Below are 26,231 nucleotides of genomic sequence, written 5' to 3' on the forward strand. Positions count from 1 at the left end.
TAATTTTAAGAAGAATGGCCAGTTGTTTTTATATAATTTGAAACTTCCATTTTTATGACATTTGAAACTATGCTTTGCGTAAGTGTCGGAAGTATTATAGAACAGCTTTGCCCGTCCGCCCATCTGTCTGTCGATAGGTATCAGAGCTAAATCAGTAAGGATAACATCAAGATTCAGGTTTTGTTCAATCGATTCAGCGTCCCAAGAATATATTTCATATACTTCGTTAAGACTCTATTCAAACTAGGGATGACCACAAAGTTTAGGTTTCGGCGGAACCGGTTCTTGGAGATCCGGTTTTCAGAACCGGTTTCAGACCTGGATCCGAAAAATCGGTTCCGCAGTCGGATCTTATAGAATCGGGTCCGTTCAGAACCGAAAACCGGTTCTGGCCATCCCTAATTCAAACCGGAAATGGTTGAAATTTACGGCTAGTTCCGGTTCCAGTTCTGATTTCTGGAAACAAAAAGAGTAAGAGATATTGAAATGCATTTTTATCCAGTTGATTGAGCGTCCCAAGAATAGGTTCAATTTCCTCCGTTAACTCTCTATTCAAACTAAAAGTTTTTCAGATTAGTCATTTCCGGTTTCAACGTTTATCGCCATACAATAAAAACGATAGCAGATAGCGAGAAGCGGTTTTTAGTAAATGATTCAGCGTCTTAAGACAACTTACGATGACTATCCCGAATACTCTGTAAAAACTGAAAGTGCTTTTTTAATATTACTTCCGGTTTCAATACTGATTTTCACAAAGTAAGAACCGTAAGAGATATCGAGATGCAGTTTTCTGCAATCGATTAATTGTGCCAAGAATAGATTCCGTCTTCTTTATTAACCCCCTATTCAAACCATTCTGATTCAAGTTGGTCATTTCTGGTTTCGGTACATACCGCTATAGAACTCTAATGGTAATAGATAGCGACAAGTGGTTGTCTGAAATCGATTCAGTGTTACAAGAACGTACTGTCACAACCCGCAATATTCTACCAAAACTAAGAGTGGTTGAAATTTACTAATACATCTGGTTTTAATACGGATTTCCAGATAGGAAAAACGGCAAGGGGTATCGAGAGGCAGTCTTTTACAATCGATTCAGTTTCCCAAGGGTAGAATGTATCTCTTCCCCTAACCATCTCTTAAATCCGGAATTGGTTCAGATTAACGAATTCCGGTTTCAACCTTTATCCTCATACAACAACAGTAAAACATTGCGAGTAGTGGCTTCTTCACATGGATTCAGCATCCGAGGAACAGATCTTCGATCTTATCAATTGATTGCAAAAAGCAGGTATAGATGTATTACTTCAAGCTAGAGTGTTGAATTCCGATAGTTTGGAAGTCTGTCGTAGTTTCACACTATGAAACGAAACTCACTTATATGGGAGACACGGATTCGATTCCTAGCGAGATCTCATGTGGTTTGGATCCCACATTAATCTGTATGTCCACGTCTCATATAGCCTTGCTGCTAAAGAGATGCTAAACTATTATCAAATCATATCAAGTCGAAAACTCACGTATCAGTACAAAAACAAATTTTAAATTTCAACAAACATAATTTGTAATATTTTTAATAATGTATCTATTTTGAGACTAAAAAAATATTTGGTATTAATTTGACAAGGAATTATTATTTAATGTGATATTACAGTTTATTATTACTTGTTGTTTCAATAGGTTACAATATATTGTGAGTTACATTGTGTGTGTTTATTTTTATCTGATAAAGTGCTGTATTTTTGCCACTAGGCTGTTCATTGCACAGAAATAAACATGATATTATTATTATTTTAGATTTCTAAACTATGTTATGTATAAGTGTAGGAAATCTTATAGTAAAATTTTGTCCGTCCGTCCGTCCGTCTGTCAACAAGTACTAGTCCAAAAACTGTAAGAGATACCAAGAACCGGCTTCTTGCTATTGATTCAGCGTTCTAGTAATATATTCTGTCTCCTTCCTTAACCGTCTATTCAAACCTGTTGTGGTTGAAATAAACGATTTTTGGTTTCAATCTTTATCGCCATAGAAAAGAAACAGTAAGGAAATGCAAGCGATGTCTTGGTGATGTGGATTCAGCGTCTGAGGAACAGGTTCTATCTTTGATCGTTATTACTTTATTACAGGCAGTACTTATATCAAGGTAACCAAGAAAGTTCTGTCATTTTTTGTGGAGGTCTGTGTTCCATTAGCCCTCACACCGTGAGTTGAATGCGAATGGAGATAAGGCGAAGGTCACTTATTGGTGTGGATATATCCAACATACTACTTGGTTGTGACAGTTCAGCTATACCGTGGCAGTTTCAGTCTGACGTGTGTAAGGACAGAGTAAACATGGGACCTCCACAGAGCTTCATAAGAGCATGTAGGCTATGCTGTACAAGTTCAAACTGGAGTCAAAAGCCGTTATAGCGGGACGGAAGATATGTAAGACCTTTTGTTAGGGTGTCGTGACTACGCGAACAGTGCAGTGGTGGTTCATCAAAGTTCTTTTAAACTTGTTAAAACATTCGAATATGCACCACGTGCCGGAAGACCAACATGTACAAAATAAAGGTCTTCAGGCAGAAATTGAAGCGACCAGTGGCCAGACATGTAAGGAACTGGGACTGCAGTTCTGTGTGAGTGGAGAAACCATTTGGCAGCACTCCCATCAACTTGGAAAGCACTATAGGTTTGATCGATGTGTTCACATGATTAGACTCCGGTCCAGAAGGCAACGCGAGCAGACACCTGTGTTTCATTGCTGTCTCGTCTGAGGAAGGAGCCATTTCTGGACAGGGTGTTGGCATGTAATGAGAAGTGGGTCCACGGCGCCGTCATCGTTGGTTAGCATCCCATGAACCGGTTCCAAAACAACCGAAACCAGCACTGAACCAGAAGAAGGTCCTCCTGTGTGTTTGTTGACTGCTCGCTGCATCGTGCACCGGGAACTGCTACCAGCTGGTCAGAGCATCAGTGAAACTGTGGTTTGTCAGCAGTTGAGCTGTGTTCAAGAAAAACTCTGGAGCCAGTTCTGAATCGCAAAAGGGTCCTCCTGTTACAGGACTACGCTAATCCCCATGTAGCTAGGATGACCCAGGACACCATTCTACGTCTTGGATGGGAAACATTATTGCATCCGCCATACTCCCCGGACATTGCACTGTCCGATTATCACCTGTTCCATTCCTTGGACAATCAATTTAGAAGACGCCAGTTCAAATCCCTAGTAGATGTGCAAAATGCACTTGATACCTTCTTCGCTTCACGGCTCACCAAGTTCTACCGCGATGGAATCCATGACTTTCCAGAGCGTTGGCAGAAGGTCGTTGATGCTGATAAGGACTTTTTTTTTTATCTTCCAGGTACGTCTTAGGTGAGATATTGATCTTCGAAGGTAGTGGGTGAAAAAGTGATAGAACTTTCTGGGTTCTTTATAGATGCACTGCTTCAAGTTTGAATATTGAATTCGTATAGTTTGGAAATCTTGCTTTCACACCGTAAAATGATATTATTATTATTATTATTATTATTATTATTATTATTATTATTATTATTATTATTATTAATTTTCAAGAAACAATCATTCATTCCCTAATAAGGTAGTGTTTTTTTATTATTATTATTTCTGATGTCAATTGTAATGACATTTGTTTAATTTAAGTATTTGAATGAAATAAAATAGATGACTTGGAAATTTTCCGTTTCGGTATTGAACATCAATATTAACTTGACATGTTCCTTAAATCAAGGTCCTGATGGGAAACTTCATTGTAGATATTGTAACTAGAACTAATATAACATCCTAACTTAAAAGGCAGTTCGCGTTCAATCAGCAGATACAAAAAGAAGAAAACTTTATAAAGTAATAAAAATCACTGTTTTAATGTATTTGAGTAACTAAAGGCTAGAAGAAATGTTTTAAAGAGGTTAACTTAGATGTCACGGCCGTATCTTCTCCGCAATAGAAAAACTATAGAAAACACTTTAGAGATGATAGAGATATTTTGTTGAAGGTATTTGCAAAATAATATTGAATGCAAAGTCAAATATTGGCGTTACTAAACTTAATAAGCAATGGACACGTTCGAGATACGGAATTCAAGGAGTTGTTCAAACTCTTCGAGACATGTAAAAAGTTCAAAATATCGTATCGATAGTTTAAGGATGTTAAAAGTAATAATTCTGAAGCTAAAAGTCATGTATTGGAGTGATTCTCCATGCAATATAAAAATATTATATTGAATCTTAGTTCAGGAAGATTGGACAAATTAAACATAGCTTTCGGTGCTCCAGAATTTTAGTATCTAGAAAAAAGGCAAAGTTCGGTATGTGTATTCGAGTATAAATGTTTTCATATAGCTTGCATATGGTTGTTTGCGAAAGCAGTTGATAGCTACAAAGCTTTGATACGCTTTCAACAGTGTGCTTAACGGTAAGTAATAGTTATCTTCGGACATCCGCTATACATAAACACGGCCTGTTGTTGGAAATAAGCTGAAAGAAGACTCATCGGACCTTATTACATGTTTTCAATCCTCGATGGTCCATTTTGAATTTTCCCGACATCATTTTCTTTACGTTAAATCATTATTAGCAGTACGTTACTCACCTCGCAATGTAATTGTCACACTAGATTGTTTTCTAAATGTTGATTGCAAGTCACTATTTTCGCACTCGCTCCACAGTTCCTAATGACAATTTCCTTGAGCTCTGCGTTCCTGTCACTGAGGCGTCTCTTCCGTCGCTTCTACGTATTATTCTTCGCCGAATTTGTTTGGCCATGAGTTCTGTATACTGTCATCACCTTGGACAACTTAACGCACTGGCCACTTAGATACACTTGCTCCAACTAACTGCGCACCCACAGTTTGGCCTCTTTTAAACTGGCCTTTTCACATACCATATATATTTAAAAGGCCACGAAAATCACTTTGTAATCAAGTACCGGTACGTATACGATAGTTCAGAACATGAAAATTATTCAGAACAAACAAAATGTGTGGGGAAATGAGAGAACTCCGAGAAAATCCAAGAGCACGATGGTGTTCACTACATACTCACACAGCCTACGATCGAAATAGGTTCTCCTGCAGAGCTGATCGTTCTATCACTGTAGCATCATACCGCCGTCTCACAAAGCTAGAGAGGCGGAGCTTGTAATATAGTCGGAAGCAATTTAAAACAAACCAAAATATTTTGGCATGAATGTTAATAATTATATTTATCTTGTGAGCAATGTATTTATCAAATTCACAGAAAAGTGGCCTTTTGATTTTATGATAAACCTTAATCCTTTTGGTCTCATACAATTTTCAAGATTTAGAGAGGGAGAGACTAATTTCCAGGTGTAATACAATAAGTCACCGCAAACAGTGACTGCCACAAACGTTTAAAATAAAGCGTTATTATGACATCCTCCTGGTTGTGTTTGTAGCGCAAGACGCTTGTTTTCAACATCAATACTGTATGAGACGAAACTTAAAATGCGTCCAAACTACATTCAGAATTATGTTGAAGGCAGGTATCCTAGTCGAGGGTCAAATCCAGGACCGCGCACACAGAAAGCACACACGTTCGTCACTTAAAAGATACTGTTTCATTTGTACTAGTATATTCACAGTGCAATTGGTGGCTTCTTGTATGAGCATCCTCTTCGCATACAATTATTCTACCTGCTTAGTTCTTTTTCTGTCAACTTTGATTTCAAGTTTATATATTAGAGGCGTTCTTTTTCGCTCTTGCAGTGCATTTATCCAACAAATTCACTATCAGTTAAGGTTATAATTTCGTTCTTAATTCTTGTACTGCGCTCATATCTCTGCTACGTTGACTACCAAGGTAAAAAAGAAAAGACACTGTTATCTGTTCAACCTGACCTCTAAACGGTGATAAATGAACAATATTTGTATCCTTCCATTGTTCACAAATATACGATTGGCAAATGATGCACCAATCCCACTCTCGTACAAAAAGGAGCAAATTATACACGTTCATTTTAATAGTCTTATGTCCTGCGAAGTACTTGCAGCTGGAAAAAGCAGATCACATAGTTGAATTGGTGCTATAATCATTGCACATGCTTAAAATAACATTCCAATTACAAAGTGTTTCATTAAGCATACTCGATTGCAATATTATTAGATAATCTATGCTATACTTTTTGTCATATATGTATAATAAAGTCATAGTTTTGTATGGTTGTTTTGTAGTAATTAAATGTAGTGAGCGATTTTGCATAAGAATAGAATCGTTGATAGGCCAACAGTAAATGAGCGTGCTTTAGGTACACGTACTTCTATCAGCGTTTAGAGATAAAGTGAAGTGGATAATAAATGACTGAACCATGCCGAGCATAGACCCTAAAGATTGCGTTTCTGGACGTACTCCATGAAGACGGAGAATTTTTATTATTATTATTATTATTATTATTATTATTATTATTATTATTATTATTATTATTATTATTATTATTATTATTTTATTTTATTTATTTTTTTTTTTTTAAGTGCGTCTAAAGGCGCTCTGCCTGATTAAGTGTTGTCTTCTATCGTGTCTTAAGACTTAACCTCATTAAAGAAGTTAAGTTACAGTCACTTTTGGATAGAGCTATTTAGGTACTTTTTCATATTTTTAAAAATATAAGGAATGTCATTAAATTAAATTCATTAGGGCTATAGCCGAAATAGAGTTATGGCTGGCTAGATGGCGCACGATCAGCTGAGTATTGCGTAATGACCTCACTGATTCCCAATTTTATTTCTTGCTTTCTCGACTGAATTCCTGTACCTTTTAAGTTGCTTTCTAATTGATTAACAATGGAGTAACACCAATGACTAACAATTTCTGAATTAATATGGAACACTATTTACTTTAACCGAATCAACATGTTCACCATGATTTTCTGTATCATTTATTTGCCGTCCATTCATATTTATGGCATTTGAAATTTTTCGGAAGTTTAGGTCCGGCCTGCCTATCCAGTGATCCTATAAAGAAATTTTCTAATATCTGCATATTGTTTGCTACAGAGAAGGTATAACTTTCTTAACCTGTCCAATTTTTGGAAGGGATGAAATTCCTTTGAAAAGGTCTTGTTTATTTTAGATTATTTGGTAATAAAACTTCTTTCATTTACCATTATAATCTGTGTCATTGTTAGGAATAGGTATGTGACCGTCAGGAGAAGCAAATAAAATAGATATAACCGATATAAATAAATAAACAGTCTGTTCCAACAGAACAAAATGTATCATTTTTTACTGACAACAAGCGACACACGTTTTAGCACCATAAAAGTTCATGTTTCTCGGAAGTTACGCATGAGAATTTACCCTCAAACAATGGCGCCGATTTCTCTGTAAACTTCGGGGGGGGGGGGGGCATTCAGATGCAGAAGGCATATAAGAGGATTTTAAGACAAATTGCATTCAAATTATGCCAAATATTGTATATTCATAAATACAATGAGGGGGCCACATGAGCTTTGGGGGGCCCGGGCCCCCGAGATCGGCGCCCTTGCCCTCAAGTATGTTATTTTGTTTATCTTAATGTGATCTATGAATTGATTTATGTATCATGTGTCTAAACTGATAATAGTTAAACAAAAATTGAAGTTTGTATTGTTATCATAACGAAAGGTTTGAAGAGGGTATACTTCAGTATCATATTCGCCTTTAATAACTTAAGAGCCTGCCTTACTAAAAACAATACAAAATTTACCATTTTTTTCTTTTGCTTGTTTTTCGAAGGAGATAATGAAATGCAAGTTACCATAATCATAGAAATGTTATTCTACAACAGAATATATGAACTTGAGGAATTTTCAGTGTTGCCATCCATAGAAATTACAGTGTTGCCAGAAAAACAATGCTCCTAAAATCTAAGTTAAGAAAGCGAGTAGAGGAACGAACTCAACTGCATTTGGTTACGTGTCATGTTGTTTTGCTTTCCTGCGAACTACTTTTTTTTAAATAAAAGTTGTATTTATTTTGTAATAAACAAAATAGTTTTAACATACCGTTATTAAAACTAAATAATTATGTTATTTAAAAAGTAGTTCACAAGAGACCAAAATAACATGACACGTAACCAAATGCAGTTGAGATTGTTCCTCTAGTCGCTTTCTTAACTTAGATTTTAGAGGCATTGTTTTCTGGCAACACTGTAATTTCTGTGGATGGCAACACTGAAAATCCTTCAGGTTCATATTTTCTGTTGTAGAATAACATTATCTATGGTTGTAGTAAGTTGTATTTCATTATCTCCTTTCACTCATGAATAAACAAGCAAAAGAAAAATTGTAAATTTTTTGTATAATTTTTAGTAAGTCAGGCTCTTAAGTACCATGGTTGTCCAGTCTCAATTTTAGCTTTAGAAAGGAAATAGTTTTTCTCGATAACTACACATGGAGATTTATTTATACTAATCCATATTATTTTGTTGAGCTTAATAAGACCTCACGATTTATATGTTTTATCTTTGAACAGATTCCCGTTCAATGATTGTAGTTCTTTTTTTTTTTTTTTTTTTCCAACGTACACTTAATTTATTATTAGAATTTCCTTGGTTGTATAACGCGCAGCAAACATATTTTATCTATTATTGTTGCCTTTCTCAAATCAACATACATTTCCAAATCATCACATTATCATGCCATATATTCAAGTTGCTTTCACATTGTGGAACTTCTGCTCCCTAAGCTTGTTCACTAAAAGTTTCACATCTGTCTGCTAGAAATATATTAATCTCCATCTCTCTCTCTCTCTCTCTATTTCTCTCTCTCTCTTTCTCTCTCGTCAATGAAAATTATCTTAATTTATATTCATGAATTTTGTTAACTTCAAATTCAATTCCCTTCACTGAACTGATGTATATGCCTTTTTGTAGGAGTCTTCCGTGTTTACTAATATTTTAAACACGTACCTAAATATTGTTTGACGTTTCCGTTTTTATAGAAAGTAAGCAACAGACTTGAGTTAAAGTGACAAGGCGTTACAATTTACTTGTGACAGCGCTTCCTTCTGAACCGGCGTTCCAAATTATTTTGTTTCTAAATCTCGGTATACTATAATGACTTGCAGCGAAGCTTCAGAATTGTCAAGATAAGCTGAAACCATCCGAAACTTACTGAGGGAAAATTAGAAGAATTTTCGCGAAACTGAACATTTTCATGGTTGATTTTCACTGTAAAACGTTATCACATGGCACGTAGTAAACTTTTTCTTTTTCAAACTATGGCAGAATAAGTTTACTAATAAACTAAAAAGGTACTAACCCCTTTGAACACAAATTATTGTAGATCGTTGTAAAAAAAAATATATATATATATATATTAAACATTGATTTTCATTGACAATATTGTCAAGGCTTAAGTAAGGAAGTATTTATTGGGTTTAGAATTATGAGAATTAAATATTTTCACTAATAAATAGGAACATATTGAAGGTTAAGAGAAGAGAATAAAAAGATATTTTTCCCTGATAAATTCCTCACGAGACCAAAGTGAGGCACTGCTCCATTGTGTTGCCACGTGAACTGAATGTTTTTGTAATGAGGGTTATTTTTAAGTTTTAGAATGACAACTGCCTGCAGGATCTAAAAGAATGTATTACTGGTAAAACAATTACTTCAAAAAAAAGTATCGTACTATGACACCACCACTGCAAATACCACCCCAAATGTGATACCAGGGACGTTTAGCTCTTCTGTCATAATTTCGCGTGAATTGGTTTCACTCCTATAAACACAATTCTGTCTGTTTACGCGATCTTCATCTTGAATAAAACCTCATCTGTCCACAAACTTCGTTTCCAGAAGTCTGTCAGCTTCATTCCGAATGAGAAACCATTCACAGTACTCAACACGCCGGTCCTGGTCGTCACATTCTTGCAGAAGCTTGACTGGTAAGGTTTCATTTTCAAATACTTTACCAAGCAAAGTAGCTCAAGTGGTAGAGTGTTGGCTTCGCATTCGGGAGGTCGCGGGTTCGATTCCCGCTACCGACCATCTTGACGGGTTTTCCTTAGTCCTGTCAGGTAACTGCCGGATAGTACTGGTACCTACTAAACAGGCCCTGGCTGATGCCTTCCCAAATCCTTTCTATTATTATTGTTGTTAGATATCCAGTATAAAATGGCCTCTGAGCTGTATCTGGTGATTGTTAAATAAGTAAATAAATAACATGATCCTTAAAGAGGTACGTGTCATTCTCAGATCAGGTGCGCGCCTTCTTGGTGGTAGACTTCTTCGGGCTAGATAAACAACTCTGAGCAACACGTTGAGTATCTCTTTCATTTCGTATACTTCGTGGTAGATCATACACAGAACCTTAGCCTCGAATCGTTCGTTCGAATTTCTCATGACTTGACGTGATTGTGGTTTCACACCTGGAAATCTTCTGAAATATGCTGTCATCCCATTGTTTTTGTTGTGTTTCCACCAAGCTTGTAGCATGAAAACATATTCCTCTATTAATTTGCGATTCATCTCAACACCTTAATACTCAGTAAATTCACTCAGTGAACAACTCTTAATCAAAACACACACAAAAACATTGATACCAGTCCCAGCCACACTAAAGTAGTCCCAGTTCTAGCAAAAAGAACGCTCACTCAGTCCTTGTATTTCCCTACTTGCTTTGAGGAAAATACTTACACACAGAACATGCTCACACTTGAATATACACATAGTGATCGTTTGATAATTACGTTATAACTCTTGATTTGTTATAACTGTTTTAATCAAAAATTAACTTGTTAAAAAGTTAGTGCGAAAGAGAGATATTGTACAAGGATTATTTTTAAAGTAAGGTTCATGAATACTGTTTGAAATCTCGCGTGCCCTTGAGAATGAATATTCACGCAGGCTCCCGGAATCCCTTGCGTACAATCAGACGTCATTTGCATTCACGGAATCAGTCTATACGCTTCGTAATTTGAGGTTAACATTTTAAGAAAATCGAGTGGCCCACCGACTGTGAAATACGATCATCCGGTTCCGGCTAGAAACATGACAGCTGCGAATATTCATCGCCAGATACGTGAGGTGTTTGGTGGCAAATGCAATTAGTAATAATAATAAGCGAAAATGTCAGATTGCTGGAGAACGATCGGGAAAAAGTCCATGACGAAACGCAGAAGTAATTCGATCATCCGCCATACGATCCAGACCTTGCTTCTAGCTACTACCTTCTTCCATTATCTGAAGATCTTCCTGGACAGCAAGAGTTGAGATACTGATGAAAGCGACCGTGAATAAGTGGCTATACAAGGGACAGAGTTCTATGAAGAGGGTATTCAAAATCTCGTTGTTCCCCACGGTAAACGTTTAAGCTGGCAAGTAAATGTCATAGAAAATAGAGAATCGTATGTAAGTTCAGATTATAAAACCATGCTTTTGGGTTCGTTTTATTACAAAACGAACTTTACGTACAAAATAATTCTCGTATAATCCTTCAATAGTTTGATGATGCATAATGGAGATTTCAAGTACGCTTTCTTTTGCTATGTTAGATCTTCATTCTAATACTATTAAAAATATATATTCATCCTGCATTATATTCATTTCATTTCTTTCCAGCTCCCAACTTCGTAAACTCCATGGCATACGGAGACTTTGTATATTTCCTGTTCCGAGAAACAGCTGTTGAATACATCAATTGTGGGAAGGTAAGTTTCATTTATTTATTGTAGCATTAAAGTATTATTTTTTTTTTGTATGTGTGTGTGCGAATGTGTCGTGATAAAGAACGAATTTCGACTAATCATCGGAAAAGACAAAATACCAATAAATCAGAAGTTAAAAATTAGATTATATTTGGGACAATTATCTGATTGTGTTGTATACTGTTCTCTCTAGCTTATTTATACTATACATTCGCAGATTGATCAAAGACAAGAGTTATCGTAACTTGATAACTCTGTTTCCTTTGACAGTATGTTTGTATTTACATCCAACCATTTGTTATATGATATAATGCCATATACAAATGCAAATTATTGATAATTGGAATAGAAACATTGGAAGGTTAGTCGATAAGTCCTTTGAAATGTATAAGTTTTTAGATTGAAGTTTAGATTTGAAAGTATAAATATTTCTTCTTCTTTTATTATTATTATTATTATTACTACTACTACTATTATTATTATTATTATTATTATTATTATTATTATTATTATTATTATTATTATTATTATTATTATTATTATATGACAAACTTTACATAAAAGTGAACTTTCTACGTAATCAAAGCAAACGTATTTGAGTTACTAGAGACAAGTACCGTAATGAGTTACTTAGAAAAGTAAATATGTTTCTCTAATTTGGTGGGTTTTTGTATCACATAAATATATTGCTGGTCAGATGACGTATTTTGCCTCCTGTCCTGTTAGTTAGTTCAGTGATTCTACAAATTTCTACTAAAACTTCTCAAGATTCCTCTATGTATGATAAAGTTTCCCTTTAGGTATAATTCTCGCAGTACTAGTAAGTGAGATTTTTTAATGAGCAAACGGTCTTCCAATAGCATGTTAAGTAGTTTTTATTTATTAGTTCTGTTGAAGTCTTAACTTTTTTGATACGAAGACCATGACAGGGTTTCCACCAATCTGGAGATACTGGAAAAGTCAGGGAATTCAACTTACGCGTAAAAAGTTCCGGAAAAGTTTGTGAATTTCATGAAAAGGTGAGAAAACTTGGAGAAGTCAGGGAATTTTAAGAACAGATTTTTACCGATTTCCTGTTCTGACTTAAAAAAAAAATACTTGAAAGTTGTAAGTCTGCTGGACTTCTCTTTGTGTGTTGTCCGGCTATATGGTATTGTATAAAATAAATTAGTTTGTTGCGCTAAATTTCTCTACGTAACACACACACACACACAATATATATACGTGTACATTCATAATAGATTAGGAACCCCCTAATCGGGAAAAATATATTATTTTTTTACATCATATATAACTTAGGAAGTTATAAATCGTGACTTGGAAAACCTAGAAAACTCAGGGAATTTGTGCTGAGCAAATAAGTGGGAACCCGTATGTGATTTGTTAAATATTTTAACGTGAGATCTAAATCTAAATCATTTGCTAGGGATGGAAGTTTAAACCACACGCACCGAAAAGAGATGTAGTAGTCACTCGATAGCGGCGATAAATCAAGTTGTAAGACTTATTTGACGTAGAGAACTGAATTGGAAAGATATTTTCAGTAAACATATAAATATATATCGAAAAATCTTATGATCTGGTTCGCTTCAACTTTAAATGATTACGACTGTTTGAAACAAATGAGAATAAGGTAGATATTAATTTGTATTTTTAACCTAAAAGGAATAACTGTCCAACGATAAACTAAGATTTATTTCTTTAATCTAATTTTATTTTATTCACTAACGAGCTAGTATCAGAAAATGTTAACTTTGTCATATTAAATCTGCACCTTAGTAAGTAACTTTAACTCTTTTGATTATAATTGAAAAAAAGGAAGTACAAATATCATTACAATTGTTAAAATTATAAAAATAGGACTCTATGCGTGATATTATATGTATATAAACAGGATACAAAAGAACGTACGTTATTGCTTAGGATCCTCACATATACTGAACGTACTAATCACAAACTTAGCTTTCAAACAGTGAACAGCTCATCGGCGAAATATACAAAGACGGAGAATAGAAGAAAGATGGAAGAAAATTTTTAAAAAACGAAAAGAAAAGAAATCTTCAGATTGTAGTTCGGTTGTGTGTCACTGTCAGTCATCTTGAATACTTCAATATTTGAAATGTTCAAAAAACTGTTAATGACACAGGATCGAACTATTTACTCATACTTCTCTTTTTCCATTTCTTCTTTTCTGTTTACCCATCGCCGAAAAGTTGTTGTTGTTTTTTGAAGTTCAGTGATCCTTGTCAACACTGAGGCTTATGAAGCGTAGACCTACAGTTTAAGGTGGAATCCGAACCAGCGTAATACATTCAAATTTCAGTGTTCCCCCCACGGGGAATTGAATCTGAAACCCCATGGTTGAAGAGTTGTTTGAGGTTTGATAGTTAAGTGTTGCTAATAGTGCCTTCAGTATGTTCTAAAGCGGGGTTTCTATTCCTGTATAAGGTTTACATGCAGATACAGCTACAAGTATAAGTGATAAGCAGCAAAAATTTAAACGCTTATTACAAACCGGAAGTTATTTTTGAGGGTTGCTGGCAAGATGTGATGGACGGTGTGCCGTGATATGAAGTTGATTGAGAAAACCTGTTCAAAACAGGTAAGAAGGAGTTTTTATGTTTAATACTCAATTGATACAGCAGTAGTCAGGAATCTTCTTTCACAAGTGAGAGATCTCAGGTTCGAGTTCCTTAGCTCACTGTACTGACAGGTTCTTCCATGGTCTTCTCCAGTCCTACCAGATAAGTTAGTATCTGTGACGAGCAACTTCCGCTTTAACTTATACTATAGTGGTAGTTGCATACACATTAGAAGAACCCCGTTTCAGATTGTATTATAAAGGGTTACACTGAATGAACAATAGACGTGATTGTGTGGAACACAGTCGACATTATCAGCTGCTAGGAATTGCTTCCTCCCTTAGAGTAACTGCTACTTCATGAATGTTATAGAGGCAGAAGTCATAAGCATCATTCAACACGCTCGAGGTATTATATTGCAACATGTTGCCAGAGTTGCCTACTATCCATTTCATAAAGATAGGCCCATGGCTTCGCAGTGCTGCCGTGACGTTCACTCAAAACTTATATTGCATTGTCGTACCTCGTTGGAATTGCTGGAGTGTTGTCTTTTCAATACTTAAGACAAAAATTTTCTTTGTACTGTGTAGTGAGAAAAAAAAATAGGAATTAATGAAAAAGTGCGTATTTTATCGTACTTTTTTTTTGGGGGGGGGAGTAAATCAATGTTTATAGAACTATATTTCGGAAAGAAGATCACGTGTAATAATTTCCTGTGTAGAATATGTAGATGCATCCATTAGCTGTAAGTTGTGAAAAGTCCAATTTTCTTCATTTGATACTTTTTGTGTAATGAAAATAAATGTATGACGCTCTGATTTCCGTTACCGTGGTAGGTAGAGAAACGTACAAAACAAAGTTCGAAAATTTGGAACTATAGTGTTCAAAATATTTGAAACTATTAACGAAAAAGGAAAGTTGGTAGTTTTTTTTTAATGTTTAATCCAACATATTCTATTCGTTAAGCGAAGAACCATGTTGCAGTCGAGCCTTTAAATTCCCCGCGCTTATATAAAGAAACAGCATACAGTAACTGGAAGTGCGGCAACGCTGTCGTGCTTTGTTGTCGCGTTCAGGAAGCTTGTAGCGTGGAGCCTACTTCATAAGAATGTAATGGGAAAAAAGTATTTAAGATTTCATAACCTTTCACAACATATTAAAAATAACAATGCATATACGTATCTCAAATAAAACGTTGAAGTAACACATCCAAAAATATATTAATCAACTTCTCGTTCACTTCCGTCACTTGTTGATTTATCGCTGCTCCAGCTGTCTTCCTGGACACTTAACAATGGCTCCATTTCTACCTCAAGATCTATCAGTATACATACTTTCCATGTTACGAACATGTTAAAGTTAAGAAAAACAGAAATGTAGCCCTGGCAACACCCATACACTCGTGTTCACCCAAGTTGTTCTGCGATCAATTCCCCTGCCGAATGTAACAGAGAAACATGGGTCATTTGTTTTCTTTCAGCAAAAGAAAATTATGCAATGGGCTGTTTTTGCGTCTAATCACGTCCCGTCGCACTGATTACTTTTTCAACACTTCCTTTCGGTTCGTAGGCATCAAAAAATGCACTCGTATCACATGTGTTCATTGCATTGAGACGGGCGAACGTGCATTTATATTTTCCTGAGTATTTCTTGTGCTTTTTTATTGAAAAAAATATGGAGCGGCGGTATTACAGAAACAAGAGGCAAAATTTTGAGCGATAATGAAATTGCAGAACTGATGAATGACTCCGACTCAGACGGTTATGAGTTAGATAGTAATGAATAGTAAAGACATTGATTATTCTGTGCTCAGTGGCGTATCCGGGAGTGAACAAGATAGCAACTCTGTTTCGAGTGAACCTGAGGTTGCGCCGAGAAGGGAGAAAAATGCGTCGTTCCTATTTGAAGGCAGATTCTGATGTAGCTTGGAGCGATAAAATTCAGATGAATGCAAAACCCCTGTTTAATCGTGACCCGGGAATTGCTCAAAATGCTTGTCTATCTACAGAGTATTCCCCTTATAAAGTGTTTAAGCTGTTTTTACCGACGAAGTTTTATAGTTAAAAAAAATGTTGATTTTTTAGCTTAACGGCCATTCATCAGCGAGGCTATATGAGACGTGGACCTACTGATTAACGTAGAATCCAAATCACATTAGCTTCCACCGAGAATAGTAGAAAAATAAATGAATCAATACGCAAACAGCAGATTGAGAAAAAGAAAAATTACTAAAACAAAAATCTTTGTTTTCTAAGTGAGAGCGTGTCACTTCAGTCGAAAACAAGAAAATTTTACACTAATTATTCACATGTGCCTTGTACGGAAGCCAGCTATACGCGATTTTTACAAATCAACTATGCAAGAGCTACTAGTATATGTGTCAAATGGTGGAAGAAGCTATTTTTAATGTTGTTTGACTTATCACATGTCAGTGCTCACATACTGTACAGGAAGAAAGCAGGAAAACATATCGTACTTCGAACTTTTTATGCGAACGTAGCAGAAAAACTGCTGCAACCAGCAGGCATGGAAGTACAGGAACCATCCCAGTCTTCACCCGGTGGAAGGCTGGTAGAAAGGGACCATTACCCATACAGAGTTTCCCCAATATCCGCAAATCCTAATAGAGTAGGACAAAGGAGATGCAAAGTGCGTAGCGTCCACACGGTGAAAGGATTTTTTTTTAATACTAGCGTTTATTGTCTGATATATGAAGTTGAACTTTGCGTGGGAAAGTGCTTCAAAATTTACAACACTAAAGCGAAGTACTGGGACTCCTAGATCTGAAAACAGATTTGCTCTGAAATATAGACTCAGTATTATATATCAACTAAGATTGTATCATATAAAAAACTTTGTGAGTGTATTTGTCTCGATGCAAGTGTATTTTGTATTGTGTGAAGTAAGTGAAACAAATGACAAGAAGCAATAATTTAATTTTCGAGGACCATCACATGCAAATTCAGACAAGTTCGTTTTTCTAATTTTAAACAATTGGTACGTTTACTGTATACCCTGTTAATTTCTCAGAAATTGGTTTAAAATCTTTGGAGATATGAAATTTTAAAAAATACCTCTGCAATGTGCAGAACATTGTGCGTAATAAGTTTAAATACCCGTCGGGCTGTGAGTGTATACGCGCCAGGAAAATGTGGCAACGTAGCACTCCGTATAAACTGCGATAGCGAAGGGCGCAGAGCAAAGAAAATCATTTTGTCATTGTTTATCTTTTAAAACAAATCGAAACATTTTGGTTGAAAAAGTTACTTTAACATCTTTCTAAAAAAATTTTTTTTTTTTCAAAATGATAATACACCGCAGCAATTCAGAGATAATGATGTCTCACTTTTTACTGAATAACAAGAAAATTACTATGTGTTGAGTAATTAAATTTTCAGAACTTACAGGAAATAGATGCACCTACATATTGTGCACAGGAAATTATTTCACGTGATCTCTTTCCGACATATAGTCGTATAAACATTAATCTACCAGAAAAGTACGATAAAATACGCATTTTTTCATTATTAATTCCTATTATTTTCTCATTATCTAGTTCAAAGAAAATTTTTATATCTTAAGTAATGAAAAGACAACATTCCAACAATTCTAACGAGGTACGACAATACAATATAAATTTTGAGTGAACGTCAGAGCATCACCGCAAAGACAGGGGTCTATGTTTATGAAATGGATAGCAAGGATTCTTCGCAGCACAACAGGTACTACTGCTTTCCTGGCCTGACCGTTCGACCGTCTTGAATATGGTCTGTCAGCACCTTGTCTGTCAGTGTAGTTCGTCAGTCACTACCAATCAACCGTTACCCGGTTAGTAACACCCTGGCAGGCGATATAATAGTAACACATTCAAGACCTCTTTGATTTGATACCATGACTTAAGAAGGTTCTATAGCAGCTTGTAGAGGATTCAAAAAAATACTAATATATTTCATTTGGTACAGTTATGTTCTAAAATAGCAATCGTTTACTATATATATATATATATATATATATATATATATATATATATATATATATATATATATATATATATATATAATATATTTGGTCTAGGAATTAATTCGTGCGGGTGGACAAGAGATGGCGCAACGAACGGAGCGTCCCACAGTTCCGTGTATCCACACATGTGTTGCAAACCCCTGTCATCGCGTATCGTTCGTAGTATAGGGCAGTGGATTAAAGCGTCAACAACACCAGTTTGTAGTTAAGTGAACATGGCGCAATTTGTGCCTGATAAAGTGTTTTTGCGGGGTGTCCTGCTGCATTACTTTAACATGCAGAAAAGTGCGACTGAAAGTCATCGTATTTTGGTGGAAGTGTATGGTGACCATGCTCTAGCTGAGCGAACGTGTCAGAAGTGGTTTGCACGGTTTAGAAGTGGTGATTTCGGCTTGGCAGACCAAGAGCGAGCTGGACAGCCAAAAAAATTTCAAGACGAAGAATTGACAGCATTCATCGAGCAGGATTCGTGTCAAACGCAGGAACAACTTGCAGCAGCATTAGGCGTTGATCAAACAACAGTCTCCAAACGCTTGAAAGCCATGGGAATGATTCAAAAGATGTCACATTGGGTTCCACATAAATTGAAAGACAGAGACGTTGAAAGACGAAAAACCATTTGCGAATTGCTGCTTCAACGACAGAGCAGAAAGGGGTTTCTGCATCGAATTATTACGGGTGATGAGAAGTGGATCCATTACGAGAACCCTAAACGAAAAAAGGCCTGGGTGAAACCAGGTGAACCAGGTCCATCACAACCAAAACGAGATATTCACTGTGCAAAGGTTATGCTGTGCATATGGTGGGATATGAAAGGTGTAGTGTACTATGAGCTGCTGCAACCGGGTGAAACTATGAATGGAGAACGTTATCGACGACAATTAATGCGTTTGAAGCAAGCTCTGGCCAGAACACGACCAGAATGGGAGAACAGACATGATAAACTTATTGTTCAACATGATAACGCTCGCCCACATGTCGCAAAACCGGTCAAAACCTATTTAGAAAATGTCGGATGGGAAGTTTTGCCCCACCCGCCGTATTCACCAGACGTTGCTCCTTCGGAGTACTACTTGTTCGATTGCATGAACAACGATTTGATTGGACAGCGGTTTACTTCTTCAGAAGATATCGAAACATGGGTCTCTGACTGGATCGCTTCCAAGGATGAGGACTTCTTTCGCCACGGAATCCGTACATTGCCTGACAGATGGGCGAAAGTGGTGGCTAGCGATGGACAATATTTTTCTTAAGGTATTTATGTATTTTGTGTTTGTACTACAGCTTCAATGTGTGCGTACCAACCGCACGAATTAATTCCTAGACCAAATATATATATATATATATATATATATATATATATATATATATATATATACATATATATATATATATATATATATATATATATATATATATATATAATAAGATGTAATTTTTTTAAGTATATTTAATTAATAGTTTAAAGTACTCAACAGTTTCAAACAGAACGAGAGAAAGAATATCTTTGAAAACTCTTCCTGAGCTATTCTTACGTCATACTTGTCTTCTCTTTCTCCCTTTTTTTAGAGGAAAGGAGACGAGTAATATTTTTTACATAATTTTCGCTTTCTTAGGATACTCAAGTTCTTAAAACAGCTTATTTTTCTTCTCTATTAGAATGAAAAGTACAGAAAAATGAAAAATAAAACAAAAAGAGAGAGATATCCCAGGAGAAAGTAGATCATGAAAAAGCAAAGGAGAGGAGCCTTCAGCAAACTTTTGTTTTGACTAGCTAATTAGAAACACTTCCTTCCCTTGTTAACAGCAGAAGGGAGGAAATGTAGTTTTTTTTTTTTCCTTTACGTTAGATAATAGAACAATTTCGAACTTAAGAAAAACTTTTGGAAAATCACTCTTCAGATACGTAGAAGACTAGTAAGAGAAGACGTGTGTGAGGTTTTGAGTTTTAAGTGTGTTGTTGCTACTTAAATTGTATTTTATCATCGTTCTTCCATACCTTTTTTGTGAAGTACTTTTAGCATAACAGCAACATTGTATATCTCTCTAAAACGTAAGACGAAGGTCTGTCATTAGAATTTTTATTTCATTACTGTAATAAGTTATTGGAAATCCAGTCTTATGAAGTTTAAGCCTTGGTAATGTTAAGTACTATTAAGAAATTTCTTAAAATTCGTTCGTAATAAAATAAATGGGAGGTCTGTTCATATTTTGATGGAACGAAGTAGGACTTGATTCGTTTTTTATACTTTTTTAAAAAAATATTTGTTGTGTAATTTTGTTGTGTTAAACAAGATACTGTAGTACTTTCATTTAAAATTGAGCAATCACAAAGTTAACAATATATTTTTTTAGTTTAATGTCCCACAGTTATGCACCGGGGCTAAGGGAGACGATGCTAATGAAATGGATGAGAGTGGTGGAGTGAAGGAAGTAGGAGAAAACGGGAGAACTCCGAGAAAAGTCATGCACACGGTGTTTGTCCACCACAAAACTTTTAGCGGTAGCTTTATTACGAGTAAGGAGATTTAGCTAGGCCCATAAGTGAATGAAGTTACTGTCTTTGTCGCTATCTTTCAATAGCCAGCCCCCATTTCAAACACGCCCCCATTCACCATACTCTTACAAAATTTATCCACCTCCCGGTAAATGGCAACGTTGAACTTTCATTACAGCCCAAACGGCTTGTCCGATTTAAAAAAAAAAAAAAATCCTTCACTTTAGATTGAAAACATTATATTTTGAGATGGTTTTCCCTCTTACATTTTATTGTAACTCTAATAATAACAGAGTTACCCTATGTCAAACACCCTGTATATATATATTAAAGAAATTCTGGAGATATTAGAAAGAAATAATTCATTTGATGGAGTTTAACGTCCATTTTAATGTTACCCGTTTGAATTATAAAAATAAATAAAATTAGATCAAGTTACACAAGCATTATATATGTAATTGATTTAGTTGTCTTTTTTGCTGAAATGAATTTGAGAGCCCCCAGATTTTGTACATAGATAGAGCTCCATCAGAACTAATCTTGTATGAAAACTTTTTCTTTTGTTTTCGACTCAAGGAGGGATTGGGAAGCTCAAATTTTAAAGTATGTATATGTACAGAGACATATTGCCTGTGTGTTAGACAACCCAACTGTTTTGCTATATTGTGGGTTGCATATATTTTAGGTCTTTGAATTAACCTAATTCTTTCCATGCGACAAAAAGTGATACCATCTAGCTCAAATCAATAGGGACAACACCAAAAGAGGGGGAAGAAAGTTAAAATACTTTCTACAGACCTATTCTCCCCGTGCGAAGAATGAGCGTTTTAGCTAGTAGAAAATAAAATTTAATGAAAGGATTCCAAATATAGATTAATAACCCCATCTTTCCTAAAATTGTGATATAGAAAAATATTTCTAAAAATTCATTTCTACCTTGCTCTTCAAATTCTTAGTTAATTCTTCTATTCACTACAATAGTCTCTTCTAGGGAATTTCTAGAGGCAATTAGCACAATGATTCCTTTATGTATTACTAACTGAAATAACTGAAATACTCGCTCTGCGCACTGCGAGAATCAGGGACGGATCCTGGACGAAGTTCTGGGGGGGGGGGGCTGTAATACTACTACTTACAGCTATTTTAAGAGCTCCAAACGCTGGAATGGGTTTTATTTATATACAAAATAAGAGTTTCCTCTTCTGGGGGAGCAGACCTCTTCGGTGTTATCCCTGTTAAATTCCCTGACCAGGCGATATGTCCCTTTTGTGTCATTAGGACTGTCACTAATCATCTTGGCAATCCAGAAAACTATGGATTCGACATTAATATCGGCCATTGTAAGCATAAAATTTTTCACTCCCTCCTTGATGACAACGGAAGATAAAGTTGGAGTTGAATGGCGTCGGGAGTGTTATTATTCATCTAAGCGAGCCCGAAAACTATAGACTCGCAACTAATAACTCTCATTTGGGACATGTTATTTTCACTCTCCTTCCGTTAAAGATGGGGGCTAAAGTTGGACTTGAACAGCGTCATGACTGTTACTGTTAATCTCAGTGACCCCGAAAACTATAGATTCGACACTAATATCGCTCAGTTTGTATGTGGTATCTGCCTTTCTTCTCCCCTTCCCCGATAACGATGGGCTAAAGTTGGGATGACATTGGGTGTGTTACCATTGTGCGTTGGGATTGTGTCACAGTAGTAGTGGTCGACGTATGGCTTAATGGCTCAAAGGTCAAAGGTCAATGACCTTGGCCCGGGGTCAATGACCTAGGGGTACCTAGGACCACCCCCTCTAAATTTTGGCAGGGGTACCATGGCCCACCCCCTAAATTTTGGCAGGGGTACATAGGACCACCCCCCTTAAATTTTGGAAATTGCCAAATCTAAAAATTTGGTGTGGTAGCCTAGGACCATAGTATGTACCTCTATCAGTATTGGATGTCTATGTCGTTCCCTTTCATGGGTAAAAAATTGCCAAAAATTCAAATTTCGGGGGTTTTTGACCTAATTTATCCCCTTTGATGAGGTGTTATTACCCTATATAGTTATATGGGCGTATACAGGGGTCCATTACCTTTCATAAGACATGGGTATATTAATGCACCCCTTTAAATTTTTGGGAGGGGTACCTTGGCCCACCCCTTCAATTTTGGAAATTGACCAATTTCAACATTGGGTATTATAGTATAGGACCCTAATATGTATTATGATAAATTTGGGTGGTCCACCTCATTCCCTTCTAGGGGTACAAAATTGCCAAAACTATAAACGTAAGCAATACGTTGTACCACGTGTTTGGTTTTCGACCTAATTTATCTCCTTGGATGAGGTCCTATTACCTTATATGATTATATGGTCATGTATAGGGGTCCATTACCTATCATAAGACATAGGTACATTGGTGCACCCCGGGAGGGGGTACCTTGGCCCACCCCTTAAATTTTGGAAATTGCCCAATTTAAACATTTGGTATTATAGTACAGGTCCTCAATATGTATCATGATAAATTTGGATGGTCTACATCGTTCCCTTTTAGGGGTACAAAAATTGCCAAAATATTAACGTTGTACCACGTGTTTGTTTTTTTTGGTCCATTTTATCCCCTTTGATGAGATCCTATGATTACAAGGGGTCCATATCCTATCATAAGACATGGGTATATTGTTGCACCCTTCTTAAATTTTGGCAATGGGGGTCCACTGAAATTGTCCAATTTAAGCATAGTATAGGACCTCAATATGTTTCGGTGGTCCTATTGTCAAATTTTTAAGTACAACCACGTGTTCGGTTACTGACTCAATTTATCCTATTTGATAAGGTATGGACGGTATCTCCTTTCAATTTGGTAGTACCCTTCGGGTGTAGTACGGTCACGTGATCAATGATTTGGTTTTGATGCGCGACGAGGTCCCTGGTCAATGTTCTTTAGGAATTAGGTGGAAACTTTGTCCAGGGTTCTCGTCTTATATCGCACAGTTCTTTAGGAGAATCTGATAACGTTGTATATGGAATGGACAATAAAAACACATAAATAAGTATAAATTGTATTTTATTCATTTTTCTGGTTTCTTCTTTTTCTTTCTTATTGACAATGTTTGTATATTGAGCTGGGTTTCTTCATTAGACTGCCTCCTTTTCTTGATTGTAATGATTTGTTTCCATGTTTTGCAGCATAGCACCCGTTTGCAAAGCTTCGTATTGTGAATTCTGTAAAAAGAACGAGGAAAAAGATGATTAGTATAGAAATAGATGATGATTAAACAATACACTTACAATGATAAATATGATAAAATTACCTGGAAGGTATATTGCAGCAGTCTACGATCATTAACCGTGGGTACTGTTGTGAACAAGTATTGAATTTCACGCAGAGATTTTCCTTGGGCTTTACAGCACAAATAAAAATAAGCATAATAGCCACATACGGATGAACCAAGACTTTGCATTTGGCTATTATTATATTTATAGTACATACAATGAAGTTTTAAGAATGCAACATGTTGTGGTACATAAGGAGGAAGGCCATAGCTGTCAAAATATTCTCCAACACCGCGATGATCAATATAAATTGCAATCCAATGACTTCCTAGTTTTGTGGATGGATCTGTATTTACAATCATTGCCAGAGGAAGAGAAATCCGTGAGGGCAACTCATCGCTTGCAAATACCCCGGTAAAATGATTTCTGAACAATGGACTACCGTGTAAAGCACTAGCTAATTGTAATGTATTCAACATCGTGAATGGAAATGATACATAACGTATACGTACCTTGTAATTTAAAAGTCCAGGATAATGTTGCGCTGGTGGTCGATCTCTAGGAGTGAGGAAAACTCCCCATACACAATACAGTTTGCAGGTGCTGCTAATTTCTCTTGGAAATGAACTTCCAATCGGATGGCACCATGTCGTTGTAAATTCCAATAGTGACAATCTCCAGCAGAAGAATCGGGAGTTAGGTTAAATACAAACAGTGTATATCCATTCTTGTAGTCGGCTCTTCAAAATGGTATTTCCAGTATTGGTAAAATGTATGCCAGAGCCTGAGAACAATGTGTGGTACGATGAAATGTAGAGATTTTCTTCAAAGTTGGGTTGCAATGGTTTTGAAGGTACAGCTTTTCCATCCACGTACAATGTAAAGAAATTAATGTTTAGATGTTGAAATTCAAATGGATTGGTGGTAATAGTTCCACTGGATGCTTCACTCGATGTAAATCCTACAATAATACGATTTGGCAATGTTCCCATAAACAGGTTATCAATAGTTTTGGATTGTATATCCTTCGGGATGGTAAATGATTTCATTTGAACCCTTGTCAAAGGATACTTTGCCGGTGTAGATTGTAAAATTTTATTGTGTGCCAATTTAACACTAGGGCTAATGTTGACTTTTTTCACCTGCAACGATGCATCTAGAATATTGATTTTTGCACTGACACCACTTTCACCGGCCATGAGACAAAAGTTTGGTTTTGCAGGAATAAGTTTCACACGTAATTCCACTCCATGAATTAAAAATTTATCTTGATTAAAAATGTCACAATGAAGATGTCCAATCATATCGAATTTCATACTTTGTTTTGTCAGTTCATAGCGTTGTTGAAATCCTTTGTTCTCACTTGTGGTTGCGTTCATATGACCAGCCGTATCTTGAAACCACATTGCTGTTTGTAAATGTGTATTTTTAGCTCCATCACTATAATTGAGCAGTTTTTCCATGTACGAACGATATGGATGATTATGTGACGGAAATGAAATCAGTTTATTGTTCAAGTAGATTTGTACTTCACTAAACATAGCATTTAGAAAATCATTGACAGGTGCAATTGCTTTATCAGTATTGGTGAAGGAGGAACCATCTGGTTTCACAATTTGTGCTTGGATGTATAATAAGGTTTGTGGTAAATCAATATATTCATCACTGCTACCACTCACTACAAATTCTATTGGTGAATTTTCAGCTATTGAACTAATTGGTTTGTAGCCTATAATACGATTGTCCAGAACACTGGTTTGCGTGGGCAACGTTGAAAAAATGTCCAATTCACTTTTTACACATTCACAGGATTGATGATGTAAGAAAGCCATCGTTGAATTAATCAAAAATATCTGGTGACGATGCCAATGATCTCTTCTTCTTCTTATGTGATAATTTACGTCTCTTTGTAGGATTGATGGTGGTGTTGATCGTTGGAAGGTCAACCTCAAACTGAGAGCAGTCATCCCATTTTCGTTTATGATATCCACTTCCCAGCATAGTTTTCAACTTATTTTTAGCTTTTTCTTGTAAATTTGATTTTGCCTCTTGCATCCGTTGATGAAACGATTCTTCCAGCGGTTGATTCGAGATCACAACATCATTAATCATATTGGCACCTGATTTTAATAATTCTTTTCCCACAGTTTTAGCGCCTTGCTTCACAAGTGGTAACACTGAACGAAATAAGCCACCAAGGAAACTTCCAATGCCAT

The 26,231-nt window shown here is 36.0% G+C and overlaps 1 protein-coding gene across 1 annotated transcript in view; it reads left to right on the forward strand.

The window, feature by feature from the left end:
- Sema1a (semaphorin 1a) overlaps positions 1–26,231 on the forward strand; it is a 500,910-nt gene that overhangs the window by 399,113 nt on the left and 75,566 nt on the right. Inside the window, exon 7 of the mRNA XM_081745959.1 lies at positions 11,564–11,652. Within this exon, the coding sequence (XP_081602085.1) occupies positions 11,564–11,652 (89 nt within the window). The remainder of the gene's footprint in view (positions 1–11,563; positions 11,653–26,231) is intronic.

The sequence above is a fragment of the Thermobia domestica genome, chromosome 2, assembly GCF_964235325.1.
Source record: "Thermobia domestica chromosome 2, izTheDome1.hap1.1, whole genome shotgun sequence".
NCBI lineage: Eukaryota > Metazoa > Arthropoda > Insecta > Zygentoma > Lepismatidae > Thermobia > Thermobia domestica.